The sequence below is a fragment of the Pristis pectinata genome, chromosome 3, assembly GCF_009764475.1.
Source record: "Pristis pectinata isolate sPriPec2 chromosome 3, sPriPec2.1.pri, whole genome shotgun sequence".
Classification (NCBI taxonomy): domain Eukaryota; kingdom Metazoa; phylum Chordata; class Chondrichthyes; order Rhinopristiformes; family Pristidae; genus Pristis; species Pristis pectinata.
The window spans coordinates 31,213,047-31,236,440 of NC_067407.1; the positions used below are offsets into that span (position 1 = coordinate 31,213,047).

Genomic DNA, 23,394 nt, shown 5'->3' on the forward strand with positions numbered 1-23,394 from the left:
ATGTTTTGAAATTTTTATGTGTATTTTTAAAAATAAAGTTTAAAAGTTATGAACAAAATGTCAGTTTACTGGAATTCTTAGAATTGTTTTTTTCTTCTTCAGCTCTCTGCTGAAATCCGTAACAAATCTTTGAGGAAAACTTAAGATGTCACAATAAACTTTTACTTGTGGCCTCTGCAAATCCTTTCCATTTACGTCCATTTTTCAATCAAAGTTTAATGGTGTTTTGTCAAGGATTAAACATGGGCTGTTAAAAACTATTTCTAAATTATCTGTCACAGTGAGTCTGAAAATACATCATTTAATATTTCCTTATCAATTTCTAAGCTAATTTCAAAATCTATTTCCAGGAATGCCACAATTTCTGGATAGATTTTCCCTGTATGATTAAGCAAGTATTCCTTTGCTTTGGTAAATTTCTATTTTATGACAATTTATACTTGAAGACAAAGTTTAAAGAAATGATTAGGTAGTTCAATTAGGATAACAAATTAATAAAATCTCATTCACCCACTCAATCCCCATCAATCATTCACTTGGAGCACTTTCCCTCGGCATCTCAATGACATTTACTACCTTTGCTCCATGTGCCTTGATACTCTTCTTTTACCCCTAACAAAACGTGATATCCATCACAGATAAAGAGAAATTTGGAGCCCTGATCATTTCTGACCACCCTTCCCTCATCCTTCTTAAACATAATTCTTCTGTTCTAACCATGGCTCCTCTTCCTATGCTTCTAATTTACCAAAAGCAGCAACTCCAGATTGCTCCAATTTCCCTTTCTGCCAACAGCAAAGATACACCCATGAGTCTGATTCCCATGCCAATCCTACTGTACCAATAAAGCTCTGTTCTTCTAAGGAGGGTAATAATAGGATCATGTAAACAAGTGAAGCCCTGGTCCACCACCTCTTTGATGATCAGACCACTATATCCTATTTTCATGAGATTTTACTTCCATGTTTAAATTTACTGTCCATAGTGTGATTTATGTACGACAGTGCCATAATTATTCTCTCCAAGCTCAGGGGGTCTAAGACTTTCCAACCGCCTTTAGAAATTTACTGTGAATAAAAAAAGAATCTGATGTCAATCTAATTAAAACTCTTAAAGACTGATAGTTGCAAACATGACTAGAAATGATATGGGGGCAGGTTCATCTTATTTTTGGGATTCATGAAGGTGCAATCATATAATTAAGTTCCAGTGTCCATCCTGAACAAGCTGAGTTAGATGGTGGTGGAGAGTCTGAACTACTATCAAAAGTTTGCATTGTCATTCTGTGACAAGTGGAAGCAGCAGATGAAATCTCCCTCCCAGTGGTGCTAATTTAGGCTTATCATTGAACCGTTAGGCTGTCCTTGTGAGAATAGTTGATCCTTCTCAACAAGCTTCTTCATCTGAACCACTTAGCAGAAAAATAAAACATTCTGTGACTGTACCATCCATGGATCCAAATTCCAGAAAGTGATGAATATAATAAGATCTTAGCAGCAATCTGCCTGTAGAAAATCCTAACTTTATAAAGCTGTTTAGCAGCAAACCTAATCATATTTTTGGAAATTCAAGATGGCAAAATGAAAAATCTACGTTAGGATTTGGCTGTATCAGATTTGAACCTTTATCTGTTCCTTCCAGTAAAATACAATGTTTTGACTCCACCTGCTGGCAATATGGTGACTAATTTTTTTCAGATAAAGAAAATTATACTTATTATGTTTGGGTTACAAAAATCTGTTTAAAGTAACAATGCCATTCATTATATGAATGAATGTAATGTCTGGCACACTATTCCCATTAATTTGTATTTGTTTATGCAATATATGTTTTAGAAATTGATATTCATTGTTGCCCAATTACCTATTGACACCATTGTGCAAAAAGGCATATCCATCTTCCATCATGGATCCAAAGAATCCCCTCTTTCAAATGACTACCATGCACGAGGAAATATTATCTTTGGTTCTTGGTTGTGGTTAATGAAGCCAGATAATAGAGTGGGTGGGACTCTAGATACATACATTGGAAAGACCTTCACCTTTCTGATCTCATTGAGTTGTTCACTCAGTACTTCGCTTCTGTCCATCCCACAAAATAGCTGCAATGATCAAAATATAACAGCATTAGTGATGAGAGGCAACAACACAGGGGTTCAAATAAGTCAATAAGCTAGAAGCTGCAAAAATGGGGATGAGTGTTAGGTAGAAGCTGGAACAGTAAGATTTAGTTCAATAATAAGCTTAGATGTAGCCTATCTTAGGACATGGTGGTTAGGCAAGGATACTGTATGGAGAAGGTATAACCAACAGTCTCTCAGATAGCAGTTAACTTCAGGTAGAAGGGGAGGAAGGATGTTGGCAATATCATGTTGGCCTTTTTGTTTTGGTCCCTGTAGGCCTCCAGTGGATATTGTATGGTCCCACTTCACAGATACTGAGCCTTGAATGCAACCTCAGAAGAGGGGCAGATACCGTAGATGGATGAGCCTCCTAATGGCCCAATGTCTTGCTTTGTGAATGGCCACCCCATTCTGCACTAGGTGCTCAAAGGTTAGATACAAGGGCCTGAGATGGTGTCAGAGTTTGAGGAGCGGCTCCTTTAAATATTCAAATAGAGGCTACAACTTTGCCTATTCTGCAAACACATGCAACATGGACATTAGAGTTTCAGAAATGACAGGCAGCCTTGGAATTCAAAAAACAACTAAATAATCTGTTTCATGAGATTGTTCTGTTCAACACTCTCCACCCAAGTTCCCATTGTAAAGGGGAGGATCCCAGCATGGAGAGACCTCCACTGGGACCTCCCTGGCTGACAGATGGCAGAACAAACCAGAGACGTGAGTTGCTGAGGAAAGTTCCTGCACAACAACCCATTGCACTGTCTCTGGTGTTTTTGAAATTGTTACAGACCTGTAGCAGGTCAGCTATTTCCAGCATGTGAAAAAACACAATGGGAGTTCTGTTAGCAGGTTCAGGCCCTTTGATCATATGTTCAATATTTTCAGGAAACCATAATAATTCAAAGGCAAACAAAATTAGATAAATAGGTTTGTACAAAGATCAGGAAAAAGTGTTTTGCACTATTTCTTGTTTTAGCCTAAATTATTCAAAGTTTGAGATCTGAGCACTGTAAAATGTGATGGTTATTTCTAAACTACTTGCTTCCCTTCAGCTTCATCATCTGAAAACACAGCATCAGCTTCTGCACATATGCATATGCCACCCATCTTTAACTTACCAATACCCCTCATGGTCCCACCATGGAGGTGCAGAAATTTCCTCCAACTAAACACTTGGAAAACTTAAGCCATTACAGTACAGCACAGTATGGGCCCTTTGGCCCAAGATGTTGTGCCAAGCTATATAAACCTTATCCCCATTCAATCCATCCCCCTCTCTACTTCATCTCCCATAACCCTCTATTTTTCTTTCGTTCATGTGACTATTTAAGTCTATTAAATGACCCTATCATATCGGCCCCTACCACCACCCCCGGCAGTGCATTCCAGGCATCCACCACCACTGTGTAAAGAACCTACCTCTGACATCCCCCCGAACTTTCCTCCACGCACCTTAAACGGGTGACCTCCAGTATTGGCCATTGCTACCCTGGGGAAAAGATGCTGGCTGTCCACTCTGTCTGTGCCTCTTATATACCTCTATCACGTCTCCTCTCATCCTCTGTCACTCCAAAGAGAAAAGCCCTAACTTGCTCAACCTCTCCTCGTAAGACATGCTCTCCAACCCAGGTATTATCCTTGTAAATCTCCTCTGCACCCTCTCCAAAGATTCTACATCCTTCCTATAATGTGGTGACCAGAACAGAACACAATATTCCAAATGTCATCTAACCGAAGGCTTATGGAGCTGCAACTTTACCTCTCATTTCTTGAACTCAATCCCCTGGCTAATGAAGGCCAGCACACCACACGCCTTCTTAACCACCCTATCCATTTGTGTGGCAACTTTGAGGGATCTAGGTACTTGGACCCCAAGACCTCTCTGTTCCTCCATACTGCTAAGAATCCTGCCTTTAACCATGTACTCTTCCTTCAAGTTTGTTCTTCCAAAGTGTATCACTTCACACTTCTCCAGATTGAACTCCATCTGCCACTTCTCTGCCCAGCTCTGCATCCTGTCTAAATCCAATTGCAACCTACGACAACCTTCTTCACTATCTACTACACCACCAACCTTCGTATCATCTGCAAACTTACCAATCCATCCTTCCACTTCCTCATCCAAATCATTTATAAAAATCACAAAGAGCAGGGGTCCCAGAACAGATCCCTGCGGAACACCACTAGTCACTGACCTCCAGGTCGAATACTCTCCTTCTGCAACCACCCTCTGCCTTCTGTGGGCAAGCCAATTTCGAATCCACATAGCCAATTCCCTATACATCATGACTTTCTGAATGAACCTACCATGGGGAACCTTGTCAAACACCTTGCTAAAATCCATATATACCACATCCACCGCACTACCTTCATCAATTTTTCTTGTTACTTCCTCAAAAACTCTATTAGGCTCGTGAGGCGCAACCTGCCCTTCACAAAGCCATGTTGACTATCCCTAATAAGACTATGCTTCAAATGCTCATAAATCCTGTCTCTAAGAGTCCTCTCCAATAGTTTGCCCACCACTAATGTAAGACTCACTGGTCTATAATTCCCAGGATTATCCCTTTTACCTTTCTTGAACAATGGAACAACGTTTGCCATCCTCCAGTCCTCTGGTACCACTCCTGTGGCCATGGAGGACTCAAAGATCATCGTTCACGCTCCAGCAACCTCTTCCCTCACTTCCCATAGTAACCTGGGATATATCCCATCCGATCACAGGGACTTATCTATCCTAATACCTTTTAGTAGCTCCAACACTGCTTCTTTCTTAACCTCAACATGCTCCAGCACATTTGCCTGTTCTACACTAACCTCACATTTGTCTAAGTCCCTCTCCCTGGTGAACACAAGCAAAATATTCATTTAGGACCTCCCCTACCTCCTTCACCTCCAGACACATTTTCCCCTCTTATCCCTGAGTGGTCCTACCCTCACCCTAGTCATCCTCTTGTTCCTCACATACGTGTAGAACGCCTTAGGATTTTCCTTAACTCTACTTGCCAAGGCCTTCTCATGTCCCCTTCTAGCTCTCCTAAGTCCCTTCTTAAACTCCTTCCTGGCTACCTTATAACTCTCAAGAGCCCTATCTGTTTTTTGCTTCCTAAACCTTAAGTATGCTTCCTTCTTCCTCTTGGCTAAACCTTCCACCTCTCTTGATAACCATGGTTTCTTCACCCTGCCATCTTTTCCTTGTCTTGGTGGGATGAACCTATCTAGAACCCCATGTAAGTGGTCCCTAAACAACCTCCACATTTCTGCAGTGCATTTACCAGAGAACATCTGTTCCCAGTTTATGCTCCCAAGTTCTTGCCTACTACCATCGTAATTTGCCCTCCCCCCAATTAACTACTTTCCCATAATGTCTGCTCCTATCTTTGTCCATGGCTACACTTAAGGTCAGGGAGTTGTGGTCACTATCCCCGAAATGCTCGCCTACTGAGAGGTCTGTCACCTGACCAGGTTCATTGTCAGGTTCATTGACCAGATCCAGCATGGCCTCTCCTCTAGTCAGCCTGTCTACATACTGTCTCAGGAATCCTTCCTGTACACGCCTAACAAATTCTGCCCCATCTGAACCTTTTGACTGAGGAGGTGCCAATCGATATTAAGGAAGTTGAAGTCACTCATGACAACAACCCTGTTATTTCTGCACCTTTCCAAAATATGGCTACTTATCTGCTCCTCAGTGTCCTGATGGCTATTTGGGGGCCTATAGACCACCCCAATAGAGTGATAGCTCCCTTTAATTATCTTTGGTCCTGATCACAAACTCTATTCCAAAGCCAATGCACTGAAATTGAACGAGACTGTTTGCAGCCTTGGTGTATATCTGACCTGAGTGTAGTTTTGAACATCATATCCACACCATCAATAAGACTGATTGCTTCCACTTCCATACTGTTGCTAGGCTCTTTTCTGCCTCAGTTTATCTGCTGCTGTACCTTCATTCATAGCTTAATCACCTCTAAATTTGACTAATCCAATGTACTTCTGGCCAATATCCCTTGTTCTACATTCTGTGATCATCCAACTTTCTGTTACTCTTGTCTTAATTCACACCAGCTCCTGTTCATCCATCACCCCTGTGCCTACATTGGCTTCCTGTTAAGTAATGCTCAGTTTTAAAATTCTCATCTTCGTACTCAAATTCCTCCACAGTCTTGTCTTTCCCTATCTTTTTGACTCCTTCAGCCTGCAATATGAGATAACTGCAGTCCTTTCTGGCGTCTTGCTGAACTCTAAGGCTCCACTACTGATAAACATTGAATTCTCCCACTTCAAGTAATCCCCACCTCCCCCCCCCCCCAACACCCAACCATGCCTCTTCTTGTCTTGTCTTTCTTAACCTATTTCTCTTTCTTCTACTCCCCTTTCTTCCTCCTTACCTTTGACTCATCCCCTAGTGGATCTGCCCTCCCCACCTCCCCCGCACCTGCCTATCACTATCTCTTACCTGCATTTACCTATCACCACCTTGTGCCCACCCCGCCTCCCCTCTTTTGTCCACCTATCACTGCTCTGCCTTTCCCTCCTATATATTGGGCTTCCCCTTTTCCTATCTTCAGTGCTGACCCGAAACGTTGACTGCCTGTTTCTCTCCATGGACGCTGCCTGGCCTGCTGAGTTCCTCCAGCACCATAGTGTTTTTCCTCTAGATTCCAGCATCTGCAGTCCTTTGTTTCTCTAAAATTATGGAAGAACCCCTTATCATAAATGTACGTACATAGGAATTTTCTGCCTGAGTACATTTGAAGAAACATTCAAGTATTTGGTCACTATTCAAATAAGTTTTTGACATTTATTGATGTCCCAGCATTTTTTTTACTTTGCAACATTGGTCAGCGTCCATACTGTGAGTAGCACCAAAACCAAAATGGGAAGACAGAAGTAAATTAAGAAGGGATACCTAGGTCACGACAAGGCTCAGTTTTTATAAGTTGTAGGAGATGGGGGAAAGGCTGCAGATATAGGTATGAGAAAACATATCTGGATTAACAGTACATGGTAGGACTAAAAGCTTTGATGTATAGAGGGATCATGGGGTGCAAGTCCATTGCTCCTTGAAAGTGGCAACACATGTAGAGAGGATGGTAAAGAAGGCATGCTGCATACTTGCCTTCATCAGTTGAGTTGTTGAGCTTAAAAGCTGGGAAGTCACATTGCAGCTGTATAAAACTTTGGTTAGACCATATTTGGAGTACTGTCTGCAGATCTGGTCACTGTAATAAAGGAAAGATGTGGAGGCGTTGGAGAGGGTGCAGAAGAGGATGTTACTTGGAATAGAGAGTATTAGCTATAAGGAGAGGTTAGACAGACTTGAATTGTTTTCTCTAGAGTGTCTCAGGCTGAGGCGCAACCTGATAGAAGTATATAAGATTATGAGAGGTATAGATAGGGTAGATAATCAGGATGAAAATATCAAATTCCAGAGGGCATAGTTTTAAGGTGAGAGGGGGAAAGTTTAAATGAGACTTACGGGACAAGTTTTTTTATACAGAGAGGTGCCTGGAATGTGGCTGCCAGGGGAGGTGGTGGAGGAAGATACGATGAAGGCATATGAACAGGAAGATGGGATTGGTTTAGGTTGGCATAATGGTCGGCACATATGTATATCATGGGCCAATGAGCCCACTCCTGTGCTCTAGGTTTCTATGTTCACCACAAGGATGATGCAGGGAAGAGAAAAACTTTAGAAAAAAATTAGAAAGAAGCAATGGTAATAATGTTGGAATCAAAGGTGAAAGAAGAATTACCTAATAGATAAGGAACTTTATCCGATACCCTTTGCAGGTCTAACAGAAGTTCTCGAAAATCTTTGTCAAATATGCAATCCCTATTCTGGTCTTAGAGTGAATACACCTTCTGAATTTCTGAAAGTTACAAGACTTTGTTTGGACTGATTCTATTAGAATTCCAAAGAGTTTCCCAATGTTGCTACCACTTTAAATCTTCACTAACTTGTACTGTTTTTGGTTTTCCCAGTTACAGCAATGCATAATCTCTATTCAGATAGATGGAACCTTATCTTGAGAACATAAGTGTTGTCTCACAGAGCTGAGCATTAGGGACCTTCAAATATGCAGAAAGAGCTAAATAAAGATGCAGCCTACGGGGTGCTGGAACACTTCTTGCTCATTGTGCAGCTAGAACTACACAAACAATTGGATTTGAAGACACAAGAGACAGCAGTTGCTGGAATCTGGAGCAACTATCAATCTGCTGGAAGAACTCAGCTGGTCGATCAGTGTCCGTGGGGGGAATGAATTGTCGATATTTCAGATTGAAACCCTGCTTCAGTATTTGTAGGCACTTTCCTTCCTTGCAACCTTTACTATTCAAGGACAACAACAGCCATATCAAGGGAACACCATCACCTACAAATTCCTATCATAACCAAACATCATCCTAACTTGTTCATATAAAACCACTAATCTTTTAACACATCATTAATAGCTTTAAATTTCTTACCTACCACAAGGAAAACAATGATTCAAGACTCAGCACTACTTTGTGAAAGCTAGGAGGTAGAGGCAATAAATGCGACATTGCCAGGCATCTCCATGATCTACCGAACAAATATAGACCTGAATGTTGCTGGAAGGTACTGGCGGTTCAGTTTTCAAGTACTGATAAGTTCCACTCAAGGGTTCAAAAGGACCTGGATATCTTTGTACGTTAATCGCTGAAAGTTAATCATAAACAGAATGGTTACTGTCCATTATCACCATGCCAGCTCTGTTATTCGTTCCACTCATGCTGGCCCTTTCTCTATACTTTTGTCGGTTCCACATCCTGACCCTTATTTGCCACTTATTCATCCAATTCTGTGTTGAAAGCCAAAATGGAATGTGCCTCCACCTATCTGCAAGCAGTGCATTCCAGAATCCATTCACATGCTGTGTAAATGTTTTTGCTTATGTCACTATTAATTTGCCTCCCCTTCACCTACAGGAACAGCCTCCCACTATGCACTCTGTCCAGACTCCTCATCATTTTATATGCTTCTGTCAATTCTCTCCTCAGCTTTCTCTGAAGAAAACAGTTCCAGCCTCTCTAATCTATCCTTGTATCAGTAGTCCCTAATCCCAGGAACCATTCTTGTAAATCTTTTCTGGACCCTTTATAATGCCTTTATGTTTTTCTCGTTATGAGGTAACCAGAATTGAACACAATGCTCCAGTTGTGGTCAGATTAGTGTTTTATGAGGGTGACTGAGCCTCTACATCCTTGTTGTGCGGAAAGTTCAAAAGCGTCACTGCTCAGTGGGTGAAGAAATGTCTTCTCATTTTCTTCCTGACTTGCTAGCACCTTATTTTAAGACTTGATCCTTGATTCTAGGCACTCCAGGCAGAGGAAATGTCAAGTCCACATCTCCTCTGTCAAGCACCATAAGAACCTTGTACATTTCAATGACATCACCTCTCATTGTTCTAAACTCCAGAGGCACAATCTGCTTAATCTCTCCTCACGTGACAAAACCACCATCATAAGAATCAATTTGGTGAATCTTTGCTGCACTCACTCTATCACAGATGTGTTCTTACTTCTGGAGGGAGACCAAACCAGAACATAATATTCTAAATATAATCTCATCAGAGCCTTACATAATTGGACCTGCCACAGAATCCATGATTCCATTGATTTCATTGGGATTTGTAGAGCTATGGGGAAATAAATAAAATGTTTCTTTTTAAAATGATTGTTTTTTTCTTTAATTATTTAAAAGTGCTCTTTTAATATTTTTTATTTGATCATTTTTACTCAATAGACAATAGACAATAGGAGCAGAAGTAGACCATTCGGCCCCTCGAGTCTGCACCGCCATTTTGAGATCATGGCTGATCCTCAACAATCAATATCCTGTTCCTGCCTTGTCCCCATATCCCTTGATTCCCCTATCTATAAGAAACCCATCTAGCTCCTTCTTGAAAGTGCCCAGAGAATTGGCCTCCGCTGCCCTCTGAGGCAGTGCATTCCACAAATTCACAACCCTCTGGGAGAAGAAGTTTTTCCTCCCCTCTGTCCTAAATGGCCTAGCCCTTATTCTTAAATCATGCCCCCTGGTCCTGGACTTCCCAACATCTGGAACATATTTCCTCTCTCTATCCTGTCCAATCCCTTAATAATCCTGTATGTTTCAATCAGATCCCCTGTCAATCTTCTCAATTCCAGCGTGTACAATCCCAGTCTCTCCAACCTCTCAGCATAAGACAGTCCCGACATCCCCGGAGTTAACCTCGTAAACCTACGCTGTACACCCCCTATAGCCAGGATATCCTTCCTTAACCCTGGAGACCAAAACTGTACACAATACTCCAGGAGTGGTCTCACCAGGGCCCTGTACAAATGCAAAAGAATCTCTTTGCTTTTGTACTCAATTCCTCTTGTAATACAGGCCAACATTCCATTAGTGTTCATCACTGCCTGCTGCACTTGCTCATTCATTTTCAGTGACTGATGAACAAGGACTCCTAGATCCCTTTGTATTTCCCCCTTACCTAACCCCACACCATTCAGATAATAATCCGTCTTCCTGTTCCTGCTCCCAAAGTGGATAACCTCACACTTATCCACATTAAACTTCATCTGCCAAGTATCTGCCCACTTACCCAACCTATCCAAATCACCTTGAATTCTCCTAACTTCCTCTTCACATGTTGCACTGCCACCCAACTTTGTATCATCAGCAAACTTGCTAATGTTATTCACAATGCCTTCATCTAAATCATCAACATAGATCGTAAACAGCTGCGGTCCCAGCACCGAGCCCTGTGGCACCCCACTAGTCACAGCCTGCCATTCTGAGAAACATCCATTCACCCCTACCCTTTGTTTCCTATCCGCCAACCAGTTTTCTATCCATGTTAATACCCGCCCCCAAATTCCATGAGCCCTAATTTTACCCACCAATCTCCTGTGCGGCACTTTATCAAATGCCTTCTGAAAGTCGAGGTATACAACATCCACTGAATCTCCCTCGTCTATTTTCCTGGTTACACCCTCAAAAAACTCCAGTAGATTAGTCAAGCATGATTTGCCCTTAGTAAATCCATGTTGACTCGACCCAAACCTATCATTGCTATCCAAATATGCCGTTATTTCATCCTTAATAATGGACCCTAGCATCTTCCCCACCACAGATGTTAGGCTAACTGGATGATAGTTCCCCGTTTTCTCCCTCCCTCCTTTCTTAAAAAGTGGGATAACATTAGCCATTCTCCAATCCTCAGGAACTGACCCCGAATCTAAGGAACATCGGAAAATGATCACCAATGCATCCACAATTTCTAGAGCCACCTCCTTTAGTACCCTGGGATGCAGACCATCTGGACCTGGGGATTTGTCAGTCTTCAGCCCCATTAGTCTACCCATCACCATTTCTTTCCTCATGTCAATCCACTTCAGTTCCTCTGTCACCCTCTGCCTTTTGTCCATCCTTACCTCTGGGAGATTTCTTACGTCTTCCCCCATGAAGACAGATCCAAAGTACTTATTAAATTCGACTGCCATCTCCCTGTTTCCCGTAATAATTTCACCTGATTCGGTCTTCAAGGGCCCAACATTGTTCCTAACTAAATTCTTTCCCTTCACATACCTAAAAAAGCTTTTGCTATCCTCCTTAATATTCCTGGCTAGCTTGCCTTCGTACCTCATTTTTTCTTCCCAAATTACCTTTTTAGTTAAATTCTGCTGCACCTTAAAAATTTCCCAATCTTCTATCTTCCCACTCAGCTTGGCTCTGCCATACTTCTTCCTTTTTAACACAATGGTTCCTTGGTTCATTTTGAATAGTTTTTAAAATGTTTTTAAATTTCAGGGATATTCAGCAAAATTAAGGCCAGGGCTTCCCTGGCTAACGATGGAGATTTGTGGGAGGCCTTGTTCTGGTCCAACCTTGTCATCGTATTATATCTCTCAATGGCCTGTCACAGCTCCAGGTCTTACTATTTGAAAAATATTGCAGATGCTGGAAATTAAAATTAAAATGGAAAATACTTGAAATACCCAGCAGGTCAGGAAGCATTTATAGAGAAAGGAACAGAATTAATAGGGCTAACGTTTCAGGACAATGGAAACACAAGAGACTGCAGACCCTTGAATCTGAAGCAACAAGCAGTCTGCTGGAGGAACTCAGTGGGTTGAGCAACATCTGTAGGGGAGAAGGAACTGTTGACGTTTCGGGGGTTGAAACCCTGCATCACAACTGGTGAACAGGTCCTGATGCAGGATTTTGACCTGCAATGTCAACGATTTCTTCTCCCCCTACAGATGCTTCTCCACCCATCTAGTTCTTCCAGCAGACTGTTTGTTATTTCAGGACTATGACTTGAAAGATTAATTCCCTTTCTCTCTTCACAGATGCTGTCTGACCTACTGAGTATTTCCAGCAATTTCTGTTTTTATGCCTTGTTGCTTGATTCTGGGATTGCCCGGCCAAAGCAGAATCAGCCTTTCAGATCTGGCTGAGGTACATTCAGGTAAATGGTAACCACAGGTAGGAAGTCTGCAGTAGTAAAATCCCGTGCTATAAAGTCTACATTCCCTCATCATTTCTATGGTGAACCTGTTTTTAGTGTGGTTTAAAATCTTACACTGAACGTTCTGCACTGTGTAAGGCAACTTAAATTTCTGAACACCCAATCCGATGTCACATAAAAGGCTGACACAAGTGGTTCTGCAGACGCTGGAATCTGGAGCAACACACATAAAATGCCGGAGGAACTCAGCAGGTCAGGCAGCATCCATGAAGGGAAATAAATAGTCGACGTTTCACTCGAGACTGATGAATAGTGGGTGAAGTTGGGATTAGTACAGAGATTGGTTGACGACAAACTAATATTCCAGATGCTGGAAATCTGAAATAACAGAAAATGCGTGTAACACCCAGGAGAACGGGTAGCATCTATGGGAAGTTAACGTTAATAAAGGATCTCGGGCCTGAAACATGAACTCGGTTTCTCTTTCCACATATGCTGCCTGACCCACTGAATGTTTCCAACATTTTCTGTTTTTATGTTAACTACAAGGCATTTTACATTTTCCAGAAACTCAGTGTGTTACATTAGTGCGGACTGGAGCTCTCCTTCCGCAAACCTACTTTCTCGTTTCCCCTTAGTCACACATTGTGCACGTGGGGCCAGAGGAAACAGTTTTGTGATAACTTGTGCTGCATGGAAGGAAACTCCAGTCACATCTTAAATGTCACATATGTAAATTAACATAAATAGATGAAGTTAGCAGAGGCTCCTGTGATGCAAGAAGGGCTACAAAGACCAGTTAGGCTGACCGGGCTACCTGTAAACCGTGCATTCACAATACCACTTCCTGCGATAGGCAATGAACAGCAGCCACCCCTCGCAACCTAACTTTATGGTCATCATTAATGATCGACGTGCAAGGAAGCCGTACGGATTTGGCGCTTTATACAAAAGCACCAATGGGAACGGGGTAGGCGGGACCATCTCTCCCTCCCCTGGTCTGTTGGTGGGGGTGAGTGTCGTGGACGGTTTGGCGATGAGAGAAGACGCCGGGGTCAGTTAAGGGTCAGTGAGAACTCCTCCCTGCTAGAGATCCCCGCCACATCCTCTCCCGTTCACACCCTGTTTTTTATTTGTAACAACCCCCCCCCCCCACCCCGCCACGGGACTGGTTGAATTTTTTAAAGGGTCGTTTGCAATATTTACGCCGTTTGCAAGTTTGGTTGGCCGGAGGTGTGGGCCGAGGCTTTCGGCGGGGAACGGCAGCGGGTGTCGGTGGGCCGCCCTGAGCGCTTCTTCCGTCTCCCGGTTCGGTCGGCGCGGCCTGGCCATGCCGGTCAGGAATAAATCCAAAACGGCCACCAGGGACTCGGGCCAGAATGTAGATCGTGGCTCGGAGGAGGAAGAGGAATTTAAACCCGAAAATAACCGAGGCGATCCGGACATCGTCAAATCTCCCAGTGACCCCAAAGAGTACCGGTAAGGAGAGGCTGCGGCCGGCCAATCGCCTAGGCCGGCAGGGGGGTGGGGAGGGGGAGAGGGTGCGGATGGGGAGTGGAGGGGGTGGGATGGGGGTGCGGATGGGGAGTGGAGGGGGTGGGATGGGGGTGCGGATAGGGGAGGGGAGGGGGAGGGTGCGGATGGGGGAGGGTGCTGATGGGGGTGGGGAGGGGATGGCCTGAGAAAGTCCCAGAGGAGTTTCGCCTCCAAGAAGAGTGGCAAATTCTCCTTTCGCGTCGCTGGAAAAAGCCTTTGAACAGCGAGTTAAACCATCCACGGGGCGTAATGTGGGTCCTGACGGAGAATGGTTCAAAAATCGGAAGGGAGATTGACCTCCTTCGCCCTCTTTGGCAGGTCTTTCCCTTGGAGAAGTTTTATCATTTGGGTACAGCCAAGACCAGGATGCAAGTTGCTGGTTGTTTCTAGAAGGTGTTTCACTCAGAGTAGGTTCTAATTATTAAGACTTCCATTTGTAACCTCAGAATCAGTAAAGCACACGGAGGCGCAGTGACTGCTGTGTAAGTAACCGTAATGTGATTTCCAAATAGCAGTCCTGAACTGAGGTAGGGAGTATACTAATTATTTTCCACAGACAACAATTATCTGCTCCAACATTTCCATATATGTATTGGTGGCATTCAGTCCCGTTTCGCTCCTGTGACATGCCGTGACATTTCATTTACTGTGATAAAAGTGCATTGTATGATCAGTTAACAACTCTGCAGTGTAGAACCTTTTTTTAGCCTAAATGACATCCCGAGATTATTTAGAAAACCGTGATATCAGCAGGATTTTTTGAGAGAATCTTTGTGAGTAAAATGTGTATGGAAATAAGAATGACTCCGGCGTTGACATTTAAAGGAATGGGTGACCTTGCAATTTGTTTATGACTATTGTGCTTTGCATATCTCTTAGTTCATTAGTGAACTAATGCATGACAAGTTAGGATGCTATTAATACATGTTCATAAATTGTCAATCAATAAATACATATTTGACATTGGTGTATGAAGTATTCATCTGTTCTGTGCTTCATTAAGTGTCACCTAGATTTTTAAAAATTCTTGTTTTTAAAATTCCATCTTTGCTACGGTGATTCCGCCCTCTCGAGCATCCTCAATTTTAGTTGCTCAACTAGTGATGGATATGCATTGTGCTAAGACATGGAGTTATCTCCCCAACTTGCTCTCTTTAAGATGTCGTTGAGGAAGGTTTTTAGGAACAAGTTTTTGGTCACAATGTAGTTATGTAAACTGGACTAGTAATTCAAAAGAGCTAGGCTAATGGATTACATGGGTTCCACTATGGCAGGTTCAGGCTTTAATTTAAAAATTTAGAAACCTTTTGCCAGTAAAAGGGATCATAAGACTGTTGGATTGCCAACCCAACAGGCACACTAATTTACTTTAGAGAAAATGATTTCATCTCTTACTTGGCTTATATGTGACTCCCAGCTTCTCTGTGGTAGACTAACTATATTGCTACATTCCAACTTTTCCGGATGAATATACAAGTTCATTTTGTTACACTTGTAAGATAACTTCAAGTGTAATCAATCTATATCCTCAACTTTAGTTATTCCCTGTGAGTATGATGGTTCCCTTTTGTTCCCATTCACTTGGCAAGTCAGCAATAGATCCATATTGTTAAAGCTGTTGCTGAATGCCTTTAAATATTTGTTTTCTTGAAATTGCCCAAGGGAATTCAGACCAATATTGTTGCAGTGCTTTTAACATAGAATTGCAAGTGATTGAAACTTCAATGGCAGAATTCTTGTCAAAATATTTTGTCTCAAGATGTAGCACAGCACAGATGATGAAAATGAATTACTCTCTAGATCCATTTTTTTAGATATTTACAGATTAGGAACTTTTTAAATATTACTCTACCTACTTTTCCAATACCACATCAAATTGAAATTACAGAAAAAATTTTAGGTTTTAACCCTTATCAGAAGGGCTTGATAGCAATAATTTATGATCTGATTATGAAAATATGTTTAGGGATATCTAATAAAATTAAGAATGAATGGGAAAGAGAACTTCAGATACTTTTACCTATAGAGATAGAGACATGGAAGAAAATTCTCCAATTAGTTAATACCTCTTCAATGTGTGCTAGACACTCTTTGATACAGTTTAAGGTGGTTCATAGGACTTGTGTGTCTAAGGATAAGTTAGCTCGTTTTTATAACAATATAAATCCTATCTGTGATAGATGTAATTCTGAGGTGGCTTCCCTGAAAAATATGTTCTGGTCCTGCCCTCTTTTGGTAAAATATTGGAAAGACATTTTTGATATTATTTCAGTGGTATTGAGTACTGATTTACAACCTCATTCTATTACTGCAATTTTTGGGTTACCAATGATGGATTCTGGCCATTTATCTGCCTCAGCTTGTTGTATGATTGCATTTGTTACATTAATAGCCAGGAGATCCATTGTATTTAAATGGAAAGATCCTAAACCACCCCCCCCCCCCCCACTACATTCCAATGGTTTTCCCAAACTATAACATGTTTAAACTTAGAAAAAATTAGGAGTGGTACTATTGAGCTTTTGGTTAAATTTGAAGAAACTTGGAGTCCATTTATTTAGCATTTTCATATGATGTAGGTTGACCTTTTCCGAATCCTTTTCGATAACTTTCTATTGGAATATAGAGGAGCGGAGTTAAAGACATAATAATGCTTTTAACCGATGAAATACGACAGCCCAGCTTTTGTTTAGTTTTTGGTTAGTTTTTGTTTATTATTATTATTATTTGTTATTGTTTGTTTTAGTTTGGGATTTTTTTTCATATAATCAAATTTCTTTTAAAATCTTTTTCATGCTCAATTATCAAGAGATTGGGAGGTTCAGATTACATATTTTACTCTTTGTGTCTCTATATGTTAACTGTTGTTATTGTAATCCCAATCTATTTGTATCATGTGTATAATTACTATTGTTATGTTTATTAATTTGAAAATTACTAAAAAGATTGGAAAAGAAAGAAAATGAATTACTCTCTAAATGTCCTGATAAAGCTACAAAATTTAAGAACCAAGCTTTAACAGTTTTGTCAGCCGAGAGTTTACTCGTTGTTATGGAACTGAAACCTGCTTCGGTGCTATTTTGATACAAAATGATGAAATGAACATGAATGGATACAGTCTCTCTTGGGTTTGATTTCAGGAGTGCTTGGTTTAACGTATACTTTGGCTGAGCTGATTTGTTTGTAGAATTATGCAACACAAGATGGTTACTTTCACATGATGCTTCTGCTGGATCTTCGATGAAACTAATTAGTTTCACACCATTGCTATTTCCCTATAGCTTTGTACTTTTTTTTCTCTCTCCTGTGCATATCCAATTCCCTTTTGTAAGTTGCTGCTGAATCTGCTTCCACCATGCTTTCAGTAAATGCCATCACCGTTCACAATAGCTCAGTGTTTTATCAAAAAAAGTTTCTTCATTTTGCCTTTGGGTTGTATGCCAACCAACTTAAATATGTCATCTGGTTATTGTCCCTTCTGCTGTGAAAGTAGTCCTCCTTATTAACTCATCAAAAATCATTCATGGATTTTGAACTAAGTCTCTTTATAACCTTGTGCACAGTTTTGAACATATTACACTAGCTGAAACTTAAATGGTGTTTTATTAAGACTTTGTATAAATTCATTGCTATCCCATTCTCTGTACCTCAATTAGTAAGGCCAAGGAAGCTTATAGTTTTTAGCATCCTTCTCAGTTTGTCCAGTGATCAAAGCTAGATGTGCATTGTCTCCATTACTACACCCATTTAAAAAAAAATACCCTTTAGTTTATCATGCTTCTTATTGTCAAAGTGCTTCATTCCATCCTTTTCTGTTAAATTTTGTCTGCTTACATCAACAGTCTTTGACCTTTTGAATTTTGTTACTATCCTCATTGTTTTTTTCTGAGTATCATATAATCTGCATTAAGTAGCAATTATTGCCCATTCAGTTTGCCAGTTTTCAGAGTTTTGATGAGCTAGCTTTGATTAGCAAATATCAGACTCTTTTAAAATGTCATGATTTGATTTGTTGTCTCTGAAGCCATGTTGTTTCATTTCCTGATTAGCTAAATATTGACTACTCTTATGGGCTACCATAAACCAGTGATATGGGGCCAGTTTCCTAAATAGATTTGAACTATGTTAGAAGTCAAATTGCAAAAAAATTGGAAACCCAACATCTGTCCAATAAAACACCTGATATACCACAAACCCAAGTCACATTGATGCAACAACCTTGTTTGTAGAAAATGGGAAGGAAGTAACCTGACAATAACATGAGCATGTAGGTTGCTTGGTGGGAGAGATAACACCAGTCTTTTAAACTAGTTGTATTTTAATACAGCTTTTACTAAAAATAAATCAGCTAGCCACTTACTGTCAGAAGTAAAACTAATAGAACTTTGATTTGCAATGGTCAAGATGTCTTGTTTAAGTAATGAAAATTAATGACTATAAATAAAGCACTGAGATAAATCAACTTTTAAAGTATGAAGTGGGAGCCATTTTATTTTTTTGAAATGTTGGCCCAAAGGTTGTGGCCAGAGTAACAGCATGATTGAGGCACTCCCTGATATTTTTGTGCAGATGCCAGAGAAGCATCTGGTGAGGCAGATGTGTCTTTAAATGCACAAAGAAAAATATAGTTGCTGTTGGGGATAAGTCCCCAGGGCCAGATGGGATATACCCCAGGTTATTGAGAGTGTTGCATTCAGTTCAGGTCGCCCCATTATAGGAGGTATGTTGGAGACTTTGGACAGGATGCCGAAGAGGGTTACCAGGATGCTGCATGGATTGGAGGGCATGTGCTATGAGCAGAAGTTGGACAAACTTGAGTTGTTTTCTCTGGAGCGGTGGAGGCCGAGGGGAGATCTGATAGGGGTTTATAAGATTGTGAGGCATAGGTAGAGTAGACAGCTGATATCTTTTTCCCAGGGTCAAAATGTCTAATACTAGAGGGCATGCATTTAAGGTGAGAGTGGGTAAGTTCAAAGGAGATATGCGGGGCAATTTTTTTTCCCAGAGAGTGGTGAGTGCCTGGAATGCGCTGCCTGGGGTGCTGGAGGCAAATACGATAGAGGCGTTTAAGAGGCTCTTAGATTGGCACATGAATGAGCAGGGAATGGAGGGATATCAACATTGTGTAGGCAGAAGGGATTAGTTTAGTTTGGCATTTAATTACCAGATTAATTAGTTTGGCACAGCTAATGGTGGGCTAAGGGCCTGTTCCTGTGCTGTACTGTTCTATGGAGATGTGCCATTCACTCTTAGCTTTGTGAAAATGATACCTTGTTCTTTGCCTCAAATGGGTTAAGTACTGTGACATTCCTGCACTTGGATGATATATTCCTCAAATTTAAATCAAGTATTTTAAACAGTAAGTACCCCTTTGATCTGATAGTGATTTATTTTCAATCATTTAATTTCTCTGACACTGGAAATTAACTGTTGTAAACATATAGTGACATTCCTTTGACATTTACTTGTTGGTCAATTCTTTAAAATAACAATTCTTCACTTTTTGTTCATTCTCAGACCTTGTGCTGTCAACTTCACAATATGTCAACCTCATGGTTAAGGAGAACACTTGTTAACATCCTTTCTTTACTCAGATCTCAGATGCCCTGTTTCCCCCTCTGCAACATTGTCAGTTTGCACTTTTGGCAATATTTAGTAAAATTTTACCATTTTTACATAGCTCATCCTTGTAACGTATGTTTTTATACAAAAATGTAATTTGTTAAAAATGCTCTCAATGTATTTCAGATATATCAAACTAGAAAATGGTCTAAAAGCACTCTTAATCTCGGATATGTCCATTGATAAGTCTGAATCGGAAATGCAGATTGAGGAAGATGAAAGTGATAGTGATGATGATAGTTCTGAGAGTTTGTCAAATGATGATTCTGCTGAAGATTCATCAGGGGACTATGAAGAAGATGAATTTGAAGATTCACAACATTGTACTGGGAAAAAGAAATCAGAAAAGCAGGTAATTTTTTTCTCTTTGACAAACACCAGTGAATTTTCAAGTAGCTTAAGGTTACTGGAAGAATGTACCTTCATGATCAGAAAGAACCAGGAGCATAGTTATGGTCTGTGACGTAGAGTGAAAGATGTTATAGATAATTCTGCTTTCATTATCAGTAGAATTCCATTCTATATTCACCTGTGTATAGATTTTAGGATCTCGGACTAGTTTTGAAGACTTGTGGGAGTTAGGGGCTGTTTGGTGAGAAACTTCCTATACATTTTCCTCAATTGATTAGGTTCTATTTATGGATTTTATTCTTCACAAGGAGTTTGTATGGTTTTGGAAGGGCCGGAGATATGAACTGCTGTGGAAGAAGGGCTTGATGAGCTCGAGTGTCTTTCCATGTTGATTAAATGTTTATTGAAAACTCTTGTCCCAGCTCTCCTGCAGCACACCTCCCTGCAGTTAGAATATCATTGTGTAAAAAGTATAAATTTCTTTAAGTATAGAAATGTTTTCTTCTTCATTCATCCCATAAAAATGGTGCACGTTGTTTTTATTCAGTGCACTATTGTTTCATATGAATAAGCTATTTTGTCATTAAATTAAGGTGCTGGGAGTTCAAATGTGTTCCATTGACATGGAGATATTGCATTACCCTTACTGATTTTGTTTTTGAATGGAGTATTTGTTTCAGCTTTAAACTGGATGGAATTCAGGACCAATATCTTATTACTTTTTAAGTGATTAGATATTAGCTTTTGGTAGAAAATAGGAAGTATTCATGTATTGTATCAGGGAAATGTAGAATATTAGTTTGTTGATTGTTCAAGTTATTGTCCACACTGCAGGAGAATCTTTGGGTACTCGGGGATGGGAAAATGGTGGAACTATTTCTAATACTTTCATTATTTTTAGTCAGCAGCTGCCCTTTGTGTTGGGATTGGAAGTTTTAGTGATCCCGATGACCTTCCAGGATTGGCACACTTTTTGGAACACAGTGAGTTAAGACTTTTATAATTCAGCTTTGATATATTTGAGTGTAAATCCTTAAATGCTATTCACATTGTGATACTATGTAATTTCCTTTATAGCTAATTCTGAAATATGGCATGATTTGTGTTGGCTGGTATATGAGTTAATATGAACTGATTATATTCAATGCAATTTGATTCTTTTGTGCAAAGTTCACTTAAGATTTTAGTGAATCTGGATGAATTCTGCTAATATATTTGGAAAGTTATTAAAATTAATTGCTGCTATTATTCAATCTGTGATGACTTTTTTTTTTCAGTCAATTCTTTTCTATCTTCTGTAGCTTGGTGGCATTTGCAGTGCAAACATGAAATTTGAAACAGAACACTGTCATATGTATTTGCTCTTCTGCCAACTTCTTGCCATTTATCTTAATACAATGTTGAACTCAAACTACAGATTGGCTCCATTGCCTCTTCCCTCATTTATTTCATTCACTCCAGTAACTTAAACCCTCCCTAATTTCTACGTTACAACAGCTTCTTCTCCAGTTGCAATTTTCAAGCATTTTGGAATACTTTTGCGTTTCTTCTATTGCTTCTTCAAAATCTACTACTTTGATCTTTGTTTCTGAACCTAATCACCTCTCATTCCACTGCTTCTCAGTGTTCTGTTATTTTCATTTGGAGCCTTCATTTTTTGTAAACATGCAATATTTGTGTAAATCAGTGTCATTAATTACAGAATGTAGAAACAATGTTCATGATGTAAATGGAGAAGGTGCACTTGAGTACTTCTCTGTCCTCCTATGTGGCATTTAGACCTTGCAACTATTGCACTTTGATATTGTATGTTCATGGCAGCAGTAAAAGTGTAATTTTGTTCCTGAGTAACAGAATTGTTAGCACAACACAGCCATTCAGCCTAACTCATCTTACCCAGTGCTTTTAATCCAGGGATGTTACTTCTTTTTCAATAGAAATTATAAAGTGAGAGTGCCAGTTAAACCACTTAAAATTTAATTGAACTCTGCTTTGAAATTTCCTTTACTTTGTCAAAATATGACTTTTTATAATTTGAATCAATTGTATTCCTTGTAGTTATAGTTTTGTGATCTCTGTATGTTGTTTCCAGTGTACATTTAATTTTTTTTGCAGTGGTCTTTATGGGGAGTGAAAGATATCCTGATGAGAATGGTTTTGATGCCTTTCTGAAAAAACATGGTGGTAGTGACAATGCATCAACTGATTGTGAGCACACTGTGTTTCAGTTTGACATCCAGAGAAAGTACTTTAAGGCTGCCCTTGATAGGTAAGCATATATTCTATAACTTAGACTTTTCTTTTGATTTACAGTTGTATTATGAGGATGAGATGTAATTGAAAGTAAAAAGAAGTCACAGGTGCTGATAATCTGAAAGAAAAACACAGAAAATGCTGTGAACATTCAGCAGATCGAGCAGCATCTGTGGAAAAAGGAACAGTTAATGTTTTGGTTCGAAGACCTTCCGTCAGAACAGGGAAAATGTGGGGGAAGGGATGGAGAGAACAAAGTCTTTGACCTGAAACTTTAACTCTGTTTCCCTTGCCATAGTTGCTGCCTGAGCTGTTGAGTTTATTGTTTAACTCCCTGACAGCTTGTTGCTGATATTTCCTCAATCAGCAGGGTAAAATTAATAAAAGGCAACTGGTCTGCTGATTAGAAGGCAAGATTTCTATTCTTGCCTACACAATATCACTGACTAAAGAAGTCCACAGAAGGCAAGATGGGCCTTGAGGATGAACTGGCTAATACTTGCTTGCATACCTTTTCATTGGATTTCATTGCTCAGGAAATTAACAGCAGAAGAATATATTTTATCCTGTAATCGCCTAGTTGAAAAATTTATTCTGTTCAGCAGAGGCTGCTAGATATTTAATGATAAACCTCTAGAAGAAAATGTGGGTTTGATTCATCAGTGGTTGCTTCTAGTTTTTGTTTATTTTGCCAAAGGAAATTGATATTGGAAGACAATCGTGGATTTTAGTTCTACCTTCTCACAGTTGAAATTATCCTGTTTACTTTGGAACTGTTTAGATCCATTTCTGGGGGGGGGGTAAAAAGCTGGCATTATTTGTGGAATGAGAAATGGAGGTAACTTTTCAGGTTGATTACCTTTCATAACAATGGTCCCTATCAAAGGTCATCAACTTGAAACATTAACTGTTATTCTCACGTCACAGATTCTGGCTGACCTACTGAGCTTTCCTTCCATTTTATGTTTTTATTCCAGATTTCCAGCACCTGCAGTATTTTGATTTTGTTAGCTACTTTTCATT

At 40.2% G+C, this 23,394-nt stretch overlaps 1 protein-coding gene across 2 annotated transcripts in view; it reads left to right on the plus strand.

Annotated features, from left to right (window-relative positions):
- The first annotated feature begins 13,590 nt into the window (after positions 1-13,590).
- The window catches only part of nrd1a (nardilysin a (N-arginine dibasic convertase)), a 65,955-nt gene continuing 56,151 nt past the window's right edge, over positions 13,591-23,394 (plus strand). The window contains exons 1-4 of one of the 2 annotated variants that reach the window (XM_052013136.1): positions 13,591-14,088; positions 19,894-20,119; positions 21,020-21,101; positions 22,234-22,387. In XM_052013136.1, the coding sequence (XP_051869096.1) occupies positions 13,940-14,088; positions 19,894-20,119; positions 21,020-21,101; positions 22,234-22,387 (611 nt within the window). In that variant the 5' untranslated portion in view covers positions 13,591-13,939. Of the gene's footprint in view, positions 14,089-14,389; positions 14,628-19,893; positions 20,120-21,019; positions 21,102-22,233; positions 22,388-23,394 lie in introns of those variants that run through there. The other variant, XM_052013137.1, reaches the window with a different exon arrangement.